This window comes from Clytia hemisphaerica, unplaced genomic scaffold, assembly GCF_902728285.1.
Source record: "Clytia hemisphaerica strain Z4C2 unplaced genomic scaffold, Clytia hemisphaerica genome assembly, whole genome shotgun sequence".
NCBI classification, from domain to species: Eukaryota; Metazoa; Cnidaria; class Hydrozoa; order Leptothecata; family Clytiidae; genus Clytia; species Clytia hemisphaerica.
In genome coordinates this window covers 287563-306664 of record NW_027104048.1, presented here as the reverse complement: position 1 = coordinate 306664, position 19102 = coordinate 287563, and the positions used below count along the sequence as shown (strand labels likewise).

The window sequence follows — 19102 nt, the reverse complement described above, 5'->3', positions numbered from 1 at the left end:
TTCACTCGTTCGGCGAGGCGCGTCTACCTCCTGACTGCAGAGGAATTTTCTTCTGGCTATATATTCGAGCCAATCAGTCTATTTCAACTGATCTTCTGCACCCTTGACTACAGGCGTCTTTTCTTCGAGGTACTTGTTCGCCCTCACGCTCCGGCTACCTTGACTGCAGTAGTCTTTTCTTCGGGATTTTTCGACCCTGTCTAGCACCTTGACCTTCTTGACGGAAAATTTCTTGTATGCAAAGAAGTATAGCAAATTACTTTTGATACGGCGTTGACTTGGATGAAGCACGATACTTTTGAATAGATCTTCTTTCCGTTAGTCAAGAAGTAACACCTCCTTCGTAGTAGTTTGATTCGCAAACCTCTATAGATATATCTCCTATATAGGTTTGCTTAATAGTGTACGGCTTGCCTTCCCGCTATGGTGGCTCTTATGGTGGCCGATTTTACCTTTTTTGGCGAGTTCACTCGAATTATCGAGTTTGCATGGGGAACGGAGATGGATGTGATGTGTATGAACTTTCACTTTTGAAAAAATATGCAAAATGGCGGATGAGAGTGGAAGTAAAAATTGTGGGGCACATTGTGAAGATAAATGTTACCCTTTCAAAAGTATTAAAGAACCAACATTGACAAGAACCATTCTCAATGAAAAACGATCAATATTATTAATCAAAACAAATATTTTCACCTGGTAGCAAGCTCCTTAAACAAGCTAAACCTGTGTCAACGATGCTGCAGGGAAAAGAATTATGATTTTGAAAAGAGCCTATTAGAAAAGATTCCATAACATCTTAAAGGTAATGTATGCAAGGAATTTGAAATAAGAAGGAACTCTCTCAAATTGTTAGTTATGCAAATGACGTCACTTTTCTATTTTCTCGAGACGTGCAAGATAAAAGTATGATTTTCTTTTGATGAAGATGCGTGGCCTACGAGAAGGAACAACAACATGGCGGCTGCAGCGAAGAGCCAAATTGTAATTTGTATAGACTTGTGCTATAATTTTGGTTATTTGATTGGTTAATTTTGGAACATCTTCATAATGGTAACCTGATAACAGCTGTTCATAATTTTCTTACGTGCATGGTAAACCTCTGAAGGCACTACATCTGAGGAAAATAGTCCTCCCTCGGGTCCTTTTAAACGAACACAGTGCTTACGATTTCAAGATTGCATATTCGTCAGATTGTATGTTTTCACCCATCCCTTTAGAGCTTCTGCGTGGTGGGCAGAAAACAACCACGATCAGGTTACATAATGGCAGATAATTTAGAAGTTTCTAATGGAAAGGTCAAGTGAATTTTTTGAGGTCAGTATTAATTTTGTTGCTTGATCTGGGTTGATGGCTTGTTGAATCTGGCAAGAAAAAAGTAAACAGGTATAGCTTTTTCTAACCAAGGAGCTGAAGGATTTGAGTCACACTGCTTTGTACTTTTTAAATAATTTTGGTGGTGTATAGAGCAAGTTTCTTTAAAAACAGATGTTCTGTAAGAAAGGGGGGGACGTAAAATTCCATCATAGAAAGGGGGATGGGTACCGTGAAGTCTGGTAACTTGCATCAGTGGGGGGAAACTTGCATAGCCATCAAATGACTGACTAATCAAAGCAGCAAAATTTCAAAACAAAAAAAACTATGCAACTCCGCTCGCATTTCTACCATTTTAGTTTTGATTTAACTTTGTATTTTAATGACCAGCCAGGTCATTCATTTGAGGGCTATGCCTATTAGGGTCCACTGATGCAAGTTACCCGATCTCACGGTATATATATAGGGGGTGAAATAAACCTGGGGTCCAAACAACAGAATTCTGACCGAGTCTCCGTTTCACTAACAGACTAATATTATATAATTCAAAAAGCTAACAAGATGTGGTGGGGATAATTTTAATATGGTGCAGTGAGAGCTACAGATCGAATCTGTGTTTGGCTGGACGCACCAGTCTTTATAATCAACTTTATAAAGATACAGTCTGTATTGCAATAATTCTTTGATAAAAGCATAACAAGCGTATGTAAGCATTTAAAAAAAAAAGCAATAACTCTTTGTCAGAAAAAATAACTACTTTGCAGACAAAATTCTAGCCTATTTGGAAGAATCTTTTCCATAATAAGTGTACTACTAAAGGGATAATCAGATGGTTTGTAATATTTGGCATGTGGGATCCTTCTAGTCATAACCCATTTTTAATAATTTCAAATTTTGATACCTCAATTTCGGAAAATTGTTACACAAAAAAACTTTGAGGTTTTACTTGGCACATTTTGCGGAAATGATTTTCAAAGTTGCCACCCATTTTTTGATCAAACTCTTTCATATTCCTGAGGCTTTTGAGGATTTTTAGTATAAAGATTGCATTCCGTGGAACTAATCTTCACAGTACTCTTTTGTGCTTAATTGTAAAGGGGGTCACTTTGCAATTTTTCGGGAAAAAAATCCCCCCAAAATCATTTTATAAAAACCAATTTTCCCCTCAATTTTATGAAATTTTCCTGAAAAAATCCCAAGCCAAAACCTTCATTCTCCTAGGGGTTTTGGGAAAATCACCCCAAAATCACTTAATATTAACCTCCCCATTTTATGGATTTTCTCGCAAAGTACCAACTCCCCTGCTTATTCCACCCACTCCTACAATTGAACACAAGAGTAGACACGCAAGAACGCAAAAATTAGTTCCTGCGAAAAATATTGCTATTAAACTTGTTCTTGATCAGAGTGATTTATTTATCCATAATATATGGGATCTTTTAGTTTATAGTGTGTTATAATTTCCTAGAATTCTGAGAATTGGAGAAGTATAGAGATTTTTCTAAATGAAAACAGTGAAAATCTTTAGATAACTCATAGATCAGAAAAGAGCTTGTTGACATATGCATGTGCTTGATTCGCTAAGTTCTCTCCTACTGTAGAAATAATTTGACTCAAAAATATTCCAAAATAACCTGCCTGATTCTATCCAAAAGACCCTTTATAGCACCAGAAAGAATTTATATGCCCAATTACCAACATCATATCCTTTTGTAATATAATATAGGATGAAGTGAAAAAAGATTAAACCTCGTATAAAGAATATTTTGAAAATTAGTCACTAGAATTAACAGCACAATTAAGTGTCAAGACACAAAATTTGTAAGCCTTTTTGTAAAATACACTTACACGTTGATGCGCCTTTTGGATCAAAATAGATTTTCAGTAAACAGACTGTACCCTTATGATAGACCTTTATTCTATTGAATAAGGGAAATTACTTCCGCATATATTCACAAGTTGTCCTCAGTCAAAACAGGATAAATTGTTTCATCTTAAGGCAACAGTTGTTATTTATGCTGTAGTGATTAGTTATTCAATGGACCATCTTGATCACCTAACGTCTATCATAAAGGTTGGTGAGTCCAGTCTAAACTCAGATTTGATCTGTAGCATCACGCTTCACCTTGTCTTGATAATTTTTAGATAAATTGATGCAAACAATTGCCAAACAAACTCTGGTACTTTTTCATGATTTCAAAAGAAATACACGTGGATTTGGTCAAGCAACATAGTTGCAAGAAAAAAACCAAGAATGGATTGGTTGGCAAACAAAATCATACAGGATGCAAGTGAAATTTTCCAATCCGCGGACCTAGACGGGGGTTTGGTTATTATCAGTTAGGGTTAGGGTTGGAGCTCGAGAGTCACAATATAAGGCCGAAGGCCTTCTTAGGGGCATTTGTACCCTAAGATTTAACTTAGGATCTCGTAGGGATCCTTGAAGGGGCATAAGTAGGGTTGGGAGCTTTCTTAATTATGGTCTGTAAATTACACGCTATAAGTATTTGTGAATGACAGATTTCTGTCGTGTCTCATTGGCACAAGCGGTTAAGCATTGGGATTGCAAACCATAGTTGCTTGCATTTGGTGGTTCGAGCCGGGGTGAGAGCCCTGTTTCACCGGTACAGGCAAATTTCAGAAAAATACTTAGAAAACAGTTAGAAACACTTGAGAAAGACAGAAAATCAGAAAGTAGAAAATAGGGGGAACATAAGAGACGATGCATCCTGGAGTATGATATCGTTTGCCAACCGAATGGATTACTGTATTATCAGAGATATCAAACTATCAGTTTTTGGCAATAGAAATCTTCCATATTTCCATATTTTCATTTTTAAGCTTCTTGTGAGGCTCACAGTCTGACAGTTTTGAACCAAATCTTCAGATCTCAGAGTTTTTCTGCAACCTTTTAAAATCACAACAATTTTAATGTGGAAATTTTTGTATAAAGACTATAAGTACTGGGAATGTAACAAGTTTTTGGAGGAACAAATTAACAGTCTCCAACTCTTCTTCTTCTTTTTTTGTAAAAAAGTTCCATCATACCAGTATACTGTACTGCTGTATAATGTGCAGCTTGTTTCAAGTTTTTTAGAATAGGAATTGGAATAGCCCAACTTGATACTTAAAAATATGATATATATTTATATTGGATATGTTTGTATGTTGTACCATATATCAAATGACCATCAAGAACAAAAAACTCTCACCTGTTGGTGCACAGAAAAATATGTGTTTACATTCCTAAATTCTCTCAATATGTTCAGCTGTGCTTCCTTGAGTTCATTAATACCAAACTGGAAAGAAATCTTCTTTATGCATTTTCTTCACATCTCGCTAAAGCGGCCATGTTTTTTTATTTTCTGATTCCAAAAGTTAGATCATATCTGAGAGCGTCTCTTTTCACATAAATTATAATAAATTAAAACATAAGGTTTTAAACACCTCGCCAGCAAAAAAAGGTTAATCGCCGAATTTCGGCGAAAAGCGGCATAATCTGGGAAAGAGGATCTACCGAGTATTAAGCAGCCTCTATAAGAAACTTTTTTCGCTAGAGGATGAGCAGAAGCCTACCTTCGTAGGTTTCTGTTTACCGGATTCTGATTTTGCAGCGTGACCTTCCGCCATCTTTAACCGTCAAACCATTCTCAGCATAATTGGAGATATCTTAAGAAAACCTGAATATGACGTCATGATTGAGGACGTCATAAATACAAAAAGTTAAATATCTCGAGAAATATAAATCAAAACTTTATGAAATTTGGACCAGTGATAAAGTACATTGAGATGTTTGAAAAGTTTTTGAAAGTATTTCCCAAAATTAATGACGTCAGCAGAAATTGCAAGAATTCGAATTTTTGCCATAAAATGCTGACATCAGCAAATTTTCAAATTTTTAAACAACAGTTCTCCTCCTCTTGATGAGTTCTATCATTGGTCTAAATTTCATAAAGTTTCGAGTATTAGTTCTTGAGATATTCAACTTTTAAAAATTATGACGTCATAAATAATGATGTATTCTACATCCAAATAATGACGGTATTCTACATCCAAATATGCTTCCAAAAATGTATACACATTACCACTAAAAAAGGAAGTTAAATCGCTGCCATAATTCGACACTTCTTCCAGTCGAGTTGTCGCAAATACCAAACCAAGTTTACTAATCGCATATCAAGTCGAGTCGTCGCAAATTTACAAGTTGACTCGTCGCAATTTTTTGAAGCTGGTACAGGTTTCTTACGTTGCACAAACCTCGTTTAAACTTCCACCCGCGAACAAGGATTCTAAGTTCAAGGAGATAACCCTATTGAAAATCGAGGCAAAAGAGATTCCTGTAGCACAAACGTGCAAAAGATATCATTTTATTTATAAGAAAAGCAATTTAAAAAAATTATTATACGCATAGGTCATAATAAATTTTTCTTATATTTATCAATTAATGTCTCCCGTGAATATTCGAGACCTCGCATATGAGATCTCAGTTTTCAGCTTTTTACAGGGCTTTACTGGAGCCTTAGTTAAGCTTATTCTGAGCTACATACAGGGTTGAGCTGTTGCACTCTCATTCAATCACATATCATAAGGCGTAAGTATGGTATGAAGAGATCAAACATGTTTTCAAGAGAACTTTGAAATTATCGAACAATTTAAAATCAATTTATCTACATTCATTTTCAACTTTTGAACATCGAACATTTGGAATTATTTTGTACACATCACTTCACATTTGGCAGGCTGGTGAGCTAATATTTTTTATACTTTATTTTTTTATATCAAGGCTTTGTCAACTCAATTTTTCTTAAGTACATTTCAATCAAATTTGATCGTTTAAAGACCAAAAAAGACCAAATCAATTACAAGACCTTTCGTAAAATCGTGAAAGAACAGCCTCCTACATCAGAAGTAGCTACCCCACCCGCAATGCCTGCTGAAATTGCATCGTTATAGCTATCGATTACAAGATCGTTCACGCTGAGCTTGCAGACTTCATAGACGAGCATCAAGTTGATCCATCAGCAAGTATCAAATCCCTGGATAAAGATTAGAGAAACTAGAGAAACTAAGGAGCACCCATCGAGATTTCTTCATTCGTCTAGAAGAGTTGTCCCCGATCGAAGAAGAATTTCGAAATGATTTTCTTCAAGTGAAGCAAGGTGCCAAACTTCTACTAGCTAAAATCATCAAGACGATAAAAGCAAAAAGAGAAAAGGAAACGAATCAAGAGACTCGTTTGATCAAAGACATCAGCTCAAGCATAACCTCCCTCAAATCATCACTGGAGAATGAACTCTCAGACAAACTTCCAAAGCTAAGTGACGCAGACATCACAAAACGTAATACTAATATCCCTCACCTCGAAAGACGTCTCACAGATCTTGACACCAAAATGACACTCTATTTGTTCAATATGGTGGTCAAGACCAAAGAGGAGGGTATGAAACTTCTCTTCGGAAATTCCAAATCTACAAAACTAAACTGGCAAACGATATTATACTCAAAAATACAATCGCGCGGAAGTAAATCGTGTGACGTCATTTCGGTTCGGTACTTTTCAAAAATACTCCCGGCTGCCGTAAAAGTTTTTCGCGCGAAAAAAAATTGAAAGCGCGTGAGAAATAATCAACATGGTACCTTAAGGGAAGAAATTTTCGCAGAAGAAATTTTCGCGGAATTTAATTTCGCGAATTTGGGTGTAATTCGCGAAATTAAATTCCGCAAAACACACCAAAATTGTTAAATCGCGAAATTAAATTCCGCGAAATTTGGTTTTTTTTCTTCTTCTTTTATTTTGTTGTTTTTGACCAGGTATTACCAAAAAAGATGGACGCGATTGATTTTTAAGCATTATAACGTGTATTTTTTATCAAATATAAACACCTCCGTGATGCTTCAAAGTTAATCTAAGTTGATAAATTCTTCTCAATCGCGAAATTAAATTCCGTGAAACTTTTAAAATCGGCTCATTCGCGAAATTAAATTCCGCGAAATTTGCCATTTTCAAACTCTGATTCGCGAAATTAAATTCCGCGAAAATTTCTTCTCGCGAAAAGTTCTTCCCTTAAGGTACCAAAATAAAATTCCCCCAGTGAAGCAAGATGGAATTAGACCTAGATGATGAAAATTTTTTTGGAGATGATGATGAATGTTATATTTCTGAATCAGACGAAAGTGTTGATGGAGAAAACGATGGCGAAGACTACCAGGACGAAAAAAGCAGTGAAACATAAATTATTCAAAAAGAAGGAGTTGAAGATGAAATTAAAATTAATAGTGAGGAAAAGAATAAGCAACCAACACCAGGTAAGCGTGTAAATTTTAACCCGGATGATATGCATGTTTTTCATACAATCCATGAACCTTTTAACCAATTGTTTATCATTATTATGATTATTATTATTATTTTGTCGTGTATCCAAATAGAGGAGCAGAGATAACAAAGGAATACCATACCAAATACATCGTTATAGGAAAGTTCACCTCTTCATTTGTGTGGAGGTAAATAAAGTCACTGATTCTCCTAAGCCATCTAATAAATCCGAAAGCACCCTTTTTTTAAAGATCTGTTCCCCAGCTACAGTTTCAGCTACATGTTTTTTATAAGCATATCGAGACCTTAAAATAAGTATGTTACAAGCATATAACTGAGCTTGCCTTTGAGGTGTGTAAGTGGAAGAATAATTTCTTCTAATAATAGAATAGTCATTGTAAATAAAATTATTGTTTTTTTTTGTGTCTGAAAGGAAGTCGTTGTAGTGCAATTTAATAATCCTGAAAAATCTTTGTGTCATTACTTATTTCCCTATCCTCGTGTATAGCAACGACAGAATTTGGAAAAATTGGAGACTGATATTTTTGGAAATTAATAAGCATATGATAAACATAATTTGAGCCTGAGTCTAAAATATCTCTAAGCATAACTTATCGTGTTTCCCAAAAAACATATGCTTAAAAAAATGTATATTTTGCCTTTATTATTACTGCGATGGAATAATCGATGTTTTAACAAATCAAATTCATTAGTTGATGAATAATTTTGAGTAAATCTTGATGGGATCCTGGCAAAATTAAACATTTGTGATGAGACTAAAAAAATTTATTTTCATAGACCAAAGAAGTGGAAAATTACACTCATTATGCGCCGATGTACAGGAAGCAGCAACTCGATTAACAGAGTACGAATTAAGAACGACAGGATTTCGGGAATACAGGTGAAATATGTTCAGTAAAAATTTTGCGAGTAATAAATCTATGAAATTTTGTTCTACTGTATAAAAAGGTTGTTGCGTGTCAGTAAAAACATTATTTTTCAGACGTGTCTTTTTATCTGATTTTAACTTCAACCAATTTTGACTTTTGATAACCAACAATTTTTTACAAATTGTAAAAAGTCCATCTACTATTGATTTTAGAGACCTACACTTCAAAAAACACAAGGTATATTGGGAATGTGACGGAATCGAAGACACGGGGATGCCATTCATGATGCCATTCATTCTGATGGATTGTCATCATGGTCCGGACCGAAATGTAAGACATAAAGAGCAATACAAAGAAAAAAAGTAGAGAAATGCGACTTCTGTAAGATCATATGCGCAACTTTTACTTTCAACATCTTTTCCTGATAAAGCCCAGGGACCTATGTACAGATGGTTAAATTCTGTAATGACAAAACTGTGGCCAATTTTTAAAAAACGAGTCAAGTTTTTGTTAAATAGGTTCAAACTTGAACTATCACAGCAAATAAGACTTGTGTCATCTGCAAAGTGAATGGTCTTATTGGTATGAATTTGGAATGAGAATTTCTTATCTCAACGCATTGAGATCTGTTAACAAGGTATGATTTGAGCACAGTAAGTCTAGGACCTCTAATACCATAGTGTTCTAGTTTATGGAGAAGAATTTCATGATCTACAGTGTCAAAGGCTTTTTTAAGATCGATAAAAACTCCAGCAGCAAACTGTCCAGTGTCTAAGGTATTTCTCACACGTTCTGTTACAGCAATCACAGCATGGTTTGTGCTGTGACCTTTCCTGAAACCAAATTGTTTGTCAGCAAGGGTATTATTATGATCAAAGAAGCGAACTAGTCTGTGATGTATAAGCTTTTCAAAAATTTTGTTAATGTTAGACAGTAAAGAGATTGGTCTGTAGTTTCCTACTTCAAGTTTAGAGTCTTTCTTGTGCAACGGTTTGACCGTTGCCTTTTTCAAACATTCTGGATAGATGCCATCGCTAACACAGCTGTTGAAAATGTGAGCTATGACAGTGCTTGCTGTTGGAGCGATTAGTTTTAGAAAAGAGGTTGGTATACTAGCAGGACCTGAAGCTTTACTGATGTCAAGCTCATTAATAAGTTTTAAGACCGCAGTAGGCGTAATTTTGTTGAAGTAGATGTAGTTAAGAGCCTGGTCATTAAGAAAGTCAGTAAAGTTTTTGTTTGTCCTAGGAATTTGCTGTTTTGTTTTTTTCTGCTATTGAGCCATAGAAGTCATTAAATACTTCACCCATCTATTTATCATTCGTAATTTGAAGTCTGTTATGGAAAATTAGTTTAGGGGAAAGGTCAGTGTTTGATTTAATACCAATTATTTCATTTACTGCAATCCATTTTTGTTTCAAGTCATGTCTATTCTCAGAAAAGAAGGTTTTATAGTAGGAGTTTTTGCTTAATCTCGAGAGTTTGGAAAGCAGATTTCTGTGTTTTTTTAAGTTGTCATTTTTTTTTTTTTTCAGATGAGAATCTTTGGCCTTCATAAATTTCTTATATAAGTTGTTTTTGGTGGAAATAGATTTGAGAAGTCCTTTAGTTATCCAAGGATTTTTTGATATTTGGGTCCTTTTCCAGGTAGTTTTTATTGGAGCATGAGTATCTATTGTTGAATTAATTTGTGAGAGTTTTTCAGAGGGAGATTTTTATTGTAGGGTGGCAGACCAGTCTATAGAAAGAAAGTCCATGAGAAAATCATCTGTTACAAAGTTTCTAGGGTATCTTTTACTTGATTTAACTTGAGATGGTTTTGACGGTTTTAAATCTAGGTTGAGTAACTGAGGAAGATGATCAGAGATGCTGCATATGAGATTACAGGCCTGAGGTTTTGCAGTGATAAAATTTGTGAATATGTTATCAATCAGGGTTTCTGAGGTTGGAGTTACTCTAGTAGGCCTGGTGATAGTTGGAATAAAAAAATGTGTTAAGTTTGAGCTAAGAAAATCATCAGCAGCCTGTTTAGATTCAGTCATTAAAAGGTCATAGTTGAAATCACCCATAATAATTGCTTTTTTATGCTCAGAAGCGATTTTGTCAAGCAGATCCGCGTAAAGAGAAATGAAATTTTCTGAGTCAGCATTTGGGTGTTTATAAATGCACGCAGCAATGAAATTTTTATCATTCTCATACACAACCTCTCTGATAACTGACTCAATTTCATTATTTTTGTATAAGGTTAAATCATCTCTTGGAGTTGAGTGGAATCCTTTAGAGATATAGAGTCTGGCACCCCCACGGTTTGAAGTAGTGCAACAGTCAAAGTGTTCATAATTATTTAAGATGGAGGAGCCCTTAGCTTTAATTTTGTCTTTGAAACCAGTCTCAGTAATACCCATAAAGTTAAAATTGGTAGAACAGTTTTCAAGCATGAATGTAAGTTCTCCAAAGTGAAGTTTTAGAGAGGCAATGTTATAAAGATGGAGTACAGAAATACTAGCTTTAAGTTTGTTGTGTCTATCATTTACTTCACTTATACTTATAGCTAAGTAAGGGCAATCTAGATTTGATGTATCATCCTGTTCAAGAGCCTCCTCTATATCTCTATAGAATTGCACATTAATGTCATTATCAGGGTCCATAAAAAAATCACAATTCTTACCTTGAAGAGTAAGTTTCAAGTCTTCATGTGTAATGTTACCAAAGGGTACCGTTTGGTTGAAGCATTTCTGACAGAACCACTGGTTCTCGTCAAACTGTAGTTGTTCATAATTACCTGGAGATATGTTGTTGCATTTTATATGTATCCAGAGATTGCATATATCACACCAGACTGCTTTATGAGTTTTGGCAACAGGGTTAGAGCAGATACCACAGGGGTTCTTGATATTACGTTTTTGATTATATATTTTGGGCTTCCTAGGCATTTAAAAGACAGGTTTTAAGAATAAAAAGAGTAGAGAGAAAAAAAGAGAAAGGAAAAAAAAAATGTGTAATAAAAAACTAGAAAGCTACAAGTCGTCTGGACGAGGATGCAGGTACTTGATTTCTTTATTTGAGAGATTTCCTCTGAAAAAAGTCCCTCTTTGACATTGATTAAACTATGCCAGGTGTAATCCAAGGCTTAAGTTTAGATTCAACCTCTCTCTTGGTAAGTCTGACTGTGGGAACGTGTCGATCTACAAGTACCTTCATCTTATCATTGAAAATATTGAAGCATGTGTTAGGATCCAAGTCAAACCTGTCGAATAGGGATCCCAGTTGATTGAGATATAATCTATTTCAGACTCCTCATCTATTCTGGAGTTCTCATCAGCAGCAGAAGCAGTATCTTCTATTTCATACTGTCGTTTTCTTCTTTTGGGAATTTCTTTGCCTGAAGAAACGCTGGAATATGGGCTGGAGTGAGATGATGAAGAACCATCAGAGATCTCTCCATCTTCCATTTCTGAGAATTCTCCAGCCATTATAGGGTCGAGAGAGATTTAATTGACTTATACAAAATCTACTCGACCACCTTTCTTCGCTTACAAAAGTTGAAAGAGGTTGTAACAACTTTGGTTACCATTTTTAACCTCGTCGTTAAGGTTGGGAGAATTCAGTATTCGATCTAATTCTATTTTATGAAATAAAATTGAAAAAAAAACACAAAAAACTGTCAAATACAGAATCAGAAGTTGGACAAGAACCCGGTTCGGCGTGCCGCGATGTAGCCTGGGAATCCATGCTATGATTTCTTCTTTGATAAACTAATGGCGAAATGTATAGCATGGGCTGAGAGTTTGAATTTCGCAGATCCTAATAACGGTTGAAAAAAAAGCCAATCAAATTTTGTTATTCTTTTACTGGTCACACTTTCTTAGAGAAAGCGCAACTTTCGAAATTTGGTTCTTATTTTAGTAAGTGAGGACAGCGCTAAATTCGAATTTCCCACTGTAAAAAATGTGAGTCCAATATTGGACTCACAGCTCGAACCCGTCTTGTGTACATCAAATTATAAAAAAACACACGACGGGTCTCCTGTCTAGCCACGATGGGACGACCGCACTGGGAAAAGGAAAGCAGAAAATGAATAACTCCGATGCTAATTCCTTATAGACATATATGGTGACGATCAGAGATCTGACCTCAAGGAGAGCAAGTGTTGAAAATAGTGAATAAAATAAAGATGAAACATGAAAAGGGACTATCAACATAAAAGGGCTTGCGGAACGAGCGTTCTGTTTTCGCAAAGCGAATAAATCTCAAAATGTACTACTCCATTATTAGCCTGGATATCCAGGCTGTTAACTATTTCACAGTCTAGTTTTTTATATTTTATGTTCTGGTTTACAGCCTGGTCTCCCTAGAGTAACCTGATAACAGCTGTTCATAATTTTCTGACGCGCACGGTAAACCTCTGAAGGCGCTTGAAAATTAAATATCTGAGGAAAATAGTCCTCCCGCGGAAAATTCTACAACAATCTTGTTGTGCGCTGGAAAGTTAAAAACTGATACGGCGCCCTATTCAGAAAAACAATCGCGCAACTTTGTTGTCGTTCCTAGTCCTTTTAGATGAACGCGGTCCTTACGATTAACGGTCGGGGATTCGGAGGTTCCTTATAAGAAACAATTTTTATAGGAATATTGCTGTTTTATAAGAAACACTGCTTATAAATATCGATGTTTTATAAGAAACATTTTTTATAAGAATATCGATCATCCCAGTTAGGGGGGTTACGACATAAGTTGGCGCCCCAAAATGGCATACCAAAATGGCACACCAAATGGTATACCAAATGGAACACCAAATGGCAAAGCGAATTACGCCCGGCGGGCGTTTATTAGGGGCGTTTTGGAGAAAAACCCGTGGTCATATTTCATCTGTTTAGTTTTTTCTACTTTTATATCTTGTAAGTGAGGCCATTTTTATGGAAATGAAAAAATCAAAGATCTCACGCATGTGAGAGAGTTTCTTGCAGACTTGGTTGTCATCAGCTGGCGAGGGGGGGGGGAGCAAATGTAACAGCATGTAAATGGATATGGAAACTATATTGCGTTTTTTACCAAACGATAGGGTAAGTCTTTGCTTCTATTCTTATCTCACCTTTTTATTCACTCTGCAAAAACCCCTACTACTAAACTAGACATCCAAAAAATTGAATGTTCTGGACATGTTGTCCTTCCACAACATAATTAAAAATAACCCCTTGGGCCTTGCACTGGGAGAGCTGTTGAGGATATCTATAGTTGTGATTGTTTGAAAGGGGAGTCTGAAGATGGATTGGATATCGATATCGAATCGACCGATTCTCAACTTCAGTTGAATTTGTATTGGGCTCTTCCAGTTGGTGAAGTCTTCTTCGTAAAAGCGAAAGACATGTATCTATTTTTCGGATCCGGCATGCGGGAATAGTGTCAGGACCTGCAGGCGACCTGGTAGGGTTGGGTATGGGTGTGGTTTGGGTGTGGTTACGTATCAGATTGGCTAGGAATTTGTCTTTCAAGAAATTCCGGAATTTCCGTAACAAATTTACAAAATACCTATCAAAACCGTGGAATTCCGTTACTGTAACCTAAAAAAATATCATGGAATTCTAATACTTTAATGCAAAATTAAGTAAAATTCATGGAATTCCGATACTTTAATGCAAAATTAAGTAAAATTCATGGAATTCCGATATTTTCTCTTTAAAGTTTGCCTGGAACTCCGTGGTAGGAGTATTGGGTTAGGGGTAATGTTTTTTTTCTGGAATGGCCCATTGTTCCATTGCGTTCAATTACATTTGATTGGTTCGATTGCAATTTTTGTTCGAAGTTGGTCGATTGACACCGTCTGGTTTTATTTTTTTGCAGAAAGGTGCGTTACAATAAACCCTCTAATGTGAGGAGACTGACTTTTTTAAGACAAAAAAAGGCTGAAGGGGTTTTTTGGACTTTGTGAAAAGTTGAATCATTATTTCTTTCTGATTTTTTGCATGAAAGGAGGCTACCATCATAAGTTTTCAAGATGGCTCAATCAGAAAAACTTTCGGCGCTAAAAACTGGTCTGAACCATACTAACGTCAAGCTTTTTTGAGTGTAGTAACATCAAGGAAGGGGGTGGAATCCACCACCCTTGAATAACTTTTGATCTAGATTTCCTGTGATCATAAAACTTTCAGGGAATGTTCATTACCCAGCCTTACCATGAAAAGAACACAGGAAAAATTTCGATATTATGACGTCATCATACCAGTGATGACATCATCACAAAATTTTTGCCTGCCGCTGACCAGTCAAAAAAATTATCTTTTGATTTTCTCAAAGCTAATTGGCCAATCTGTCACATAATTGATTTGACTCATAAAATCAATGCTGAAGATGAGTAAAATCTGAGAAAATTGTCATTAATCGTGACTTATCATTTTAGAAATTTTTTTTTTAATTTAAAAAAACATTTAATGATTACAGTACCGAAAACCTGTCAAAATTTGAAATCATTTGAATAATTGTATAACATTTTACGGTATATTGTCAGAAAAAGTCATAAAACCAGATCTGGTAGATCCAAAATCTTAAAGTTTTGCAAAAATGTTTCTGATATGTTTTTGTTAAAAATAAGAAAATTTCAGGGCATTCAGAGTATTTTTCGCTGAGCTATAGGCAAAAAAACACCAGCGTGGTGAATTCCACCCCCTGACAGGAATAGGGTTAAGCTATAAAAATCATTATTTTATAAGCATAGATCAATGTTCTTTCACTACATTATTCAATCTTTTGACAAGATAGCTGTTTTCTTTGCGTGAAGTCATAAGTTAAAAGAATATCTGTGATCAGGCATGAAATTTTGGTTCCTAGACCATGTTTTTATAAGAAAATAGCCTGAATTCGATCTCTTTTTATTAGCACATTGCCAATTACCTAACTATTGGCTTTTCTTGGGATTGGTTCATTCAAATTTTTTGATATTTTGCACAATAGATGCATAACTGTACACCCTTGAGTTTGGGTTACCAGGTTTTTGGAAAAAAGTTTTCCCTAAAAAATTTGGGTCAAAAAACACTTTCTTATCTTCTATCAACACAGCAGTTAGGGATACACTTTCACTTTCAATGGATAAGCGTTTCCCAATGGGGAAATACGCTTTCATGAAAACATTAATTTTGTTTCCCAATCGGGATACGTATCCCAATCGAGTAATGGTGCTTCATTGTCTATAAGAATCTGCAACCCAAAAGACCCAAAACAAAAGGTCAGTTAGTAAAAAAGAAAATGCTAAAATGATGTTTGTTGAGATGCTGAGATTGATTCCTATTTTGTGCACCTTCTAATTTTCTGAACCTGGAAGACTCAATCAATGGGCTCAGGAGAAATAAATCTAAATAAACAAAAATCCCTAGCTAAAATTGTCTTGTAAAATTCAGACTCCTCATTACACTTCTTTCTACACTTTTTAGTAGGGGTAGGGGGTAAAAGTCGGTATCTTCAGATCTTCTTCGCCTGGTGTTTTTTCTGTTCCATATAATGATAGAAGACATTTAAAAATTTTTTTTTTCAATTTTATGCATTTTTGACGAATTCCAGCCCAAAAAACTGCCTGGGGGGCTTTTTTACCGAAAAATCAGCTCTTTTGAGTTTTATTCTTCATATCTCTTCCAAAACTTGCTCAAATTCAAGATGTAGTGTTTTTTATGAAAATTTAACCTATTGTGAGGCATTCTGCGCAATTTTTAAGGTCAGAAGTCCAAAATTGGCCAAACCCCCCTGGGGGTACTGATTCGCACTACAGGCAAAAATTGGAAAAAATGGCATTTTCTGGCCTTTTCAGGCTTGTAAATATGTCAAAACTATTGGAAATCTTATTTTTTTCACTTGCTGTACTAAATTTTATGAAGAAACAACAAAATAATCATATTGGATTGAAATTTGTGCCCGTTGGAGCCCTAAACGACCTGTTTTAAGCCAATCTTGGGTAGAAAATGCTTTTTAAGGCCAATTTTGTAAGTTCATAAACTTTAAACTAATTGATTCACACCTCTGAAATTTTTAGAGATGGAAGTCTTCAATAAAGTCTTTAAGCAAAATGAATTTCAATATTTTCACTTTTTTCAAAAAATCATAATGGCGTCTTCAAAAATTGCTTTTTAGCAAAAAAAAATCATACTTATCAAAAAAAAGCATTTTTTAAGGCAAGCTTCTACAAATTGAGTTTAAATGCTAATTGAAATTTTTTTTTGCAATGATAGTACTCTGGAGATACTCCAGGGAAATCAAAATCATTTGGGTCTGGGATGCGTCTATGTCCGCCATTATGGAAATAAAATCCCTGCTAAGAGCCATTTTTCAGGCAAAAATCCAAATTTTGACTGAAAAAATCTCTAAAATGACAATAGGCATGGGCCTGAATTTTCTTGCAGTGATAGTATTCTGGTAATCCTGCAGGAAAATCAAAGTCATCTGGGCTTGGGATTTGGGTATATCCACCATTTTGGAATTGAAATTCTTGCTAAAATGCAATATTTCAATCAAAATTCCAATTTTTGACTGGAAAAATCTTAAAAATGGCAATAGACATGAACCTAAATTCTTTTTTGCAGTGATAGTCTTCTGGAAATACTCCAGGAAAATCAAAATCATTTGGGTTTAAGATTTGGGTATATCTGCCATTATGGAATTGAAATCTGTGCTAAAACTGGCTAAATTGCAACATTTCAAGCAAAAATATTGCATTTTAGCAGGGATTTTATTTCCATATATCTTGAAAACCAAAGTTAAAAGGCTGCAAGGTAACTTCAATGAAAACAGTCGCCAAATTCCTTGATTGAATTCCTAATTGCCTTATAATTATCTTGTGTACTTCTAGACTGTGCTTTTTGAGTTTAATTTGGCCCACAAATATAAAAAATTTATATTTTAATTACTCACTCTTATTTCCTGGAACAAATTTTTGGTGTCGAGGGTAAAACGCTTTTAGGGCTACCAAAATTTTTTTGAATCTTTGCCTGGAGCCTAAAGACCAATAGAAAATTTTCAGGGTTGGCCAAGTGCAGAAAGAAAAATGTCTTCTTAGATTTAAAAAAATATAAGTTTTTAGTAGAACGGACTTAGTACTTGTCATGAATGAGTTGTGAAACGTTAAAAATATTTTTTTAGGTAAATTGAGAGAAGGCTTCACCGGCAAAGAATCCCGTATTGTGTACGCTGAGAATTCGAAGGAACTGTACACTGTCGACAAAATCGGAACCAATTTTACTTGTCGGTGCCAAACTTACACGACGTATCATGTTTGTGAGCACACTTTGGCTTCAGCGTTTGATAATGGGGACGATATTTTCGACAGCTTTTTGGACTGTGTTGTCAGTAAACAGAAAAGGCTTACACCCTCTGCTACATCTGGTGCCTGTCCTTCTGCGGGCAAGAAAAAGGCCAAGAAGAAGCGTAAAAGGAATCATTGGCAACCACCAGAAGTTTCTGAACGTATCCCGTTGGCCAACATGCTTGAAGAAATTAAACCTGACGAAGAGGTAAGGTGAAAGGCTTATATATCAAGAAAGGTTCTTGTGTGTACATGTTTTGTAAAAGCAATTGTACTTTTATCTGGTGCCCTGACTAATTTTCGCGGTTGACATCCACTTTTTGCTGAAATCCCGTTTTCCCGAAACGCCAAAATTAGTTCCGTATTACTGTTTGTCTTTTTCAACTACATAATGAATCTTTCTTTCTGATTAAGGTGCCAGCAGCCCCTTATGCCATCGTGAATACAGCTGGGTCAAAAATGGTTATCAAGAAAGATGGCTCAAAAAAACCCAATTTGATTCCGACCAGGTCAACACCATTTATGGTCTGGGATATCCGCGGGAATATTTCGAAATGTGCTGCATGCAGAGAGAACTTAGTTGATGGCCCTGATGATAGATACCACCCTCTAGATTCGCAGGTTTGTATTAGGCATGAAGAAAGCGACTATTACTATAACAAGCAAGTCAGAAAGTGGTTCCCAACAAAGAGCAACAAGTATTACCATCTCAGTAAAGAATGTCTTGAAGCTAGAAATCCACATTTTCAGTTCGACAACCTGAGATACGAATTCCTCATTGTAAATCCCGCCAACGAGGCGATGAAAAACACTCTTAGACGTCGGTTTCAATCTTGAAAACAGAAAAGAAAAACATTTATGATTTTAAGAGAAAAAAGAAATTTTTTAAACATGTTCTATACTGTATATATTTGATACAGATTTGATGTGCTTTAGGTGTACAAGCTTTTGCGTACAAAAACTTGCGACTTTCGCGGATTTTGGCTTTTCCCGCGAAAGTGCATTGGAAAATGGACGATTCGCGTTTATGCTTTGTAGTTTATGCTCGTGAAAAGTCCTTTTAAAAGTTTGAAAATCTGTCAAGCGTCGAAATCAGGATTAGTAATTTTATCATTTCCATGCCTCATTGATTGAATTCAAGAAACAGTTGTCACTTTTTAGCCTTTTTTCGTGTGAGAATTTTCATTTTGATCAGCCATTTCGTGGAAGTTAATAATAATGTTCGTAAAAACATTTTTCCTCATAGTCAGTCCTCAAAGTTTGTGCGCCTAAAGTAGATACATTTATAACACAGAAGTATAAAAC

At 35.5% G+C, this 19102-nt stretch overlaps 1 protein-coding gene across 1 annotated transcript; it reads left to right on the top strand.

Annotated features, from left to right (window-relative positions):
• Positions 1–547: 547 nt before the first annotated feature.
• Positions 548–18815, top strand: LOC136811891 (uncharacterized). The gene is made up of 4 exons (XM_067068514.1): positions 548–614; positions 6414–6749; positions 17635–18005; positions 18212–18815. Exons 1-4 carry the CDS (start codon positions 548–550, stop codon positions 18632–18634), a joined length of 1197 nt encoding a protein of 398 aa, XP_066924615.1. The 3' UTR covers positions 18635–18815.
• Positions 18816–19102: the final 287 nt, after the last annotated feature.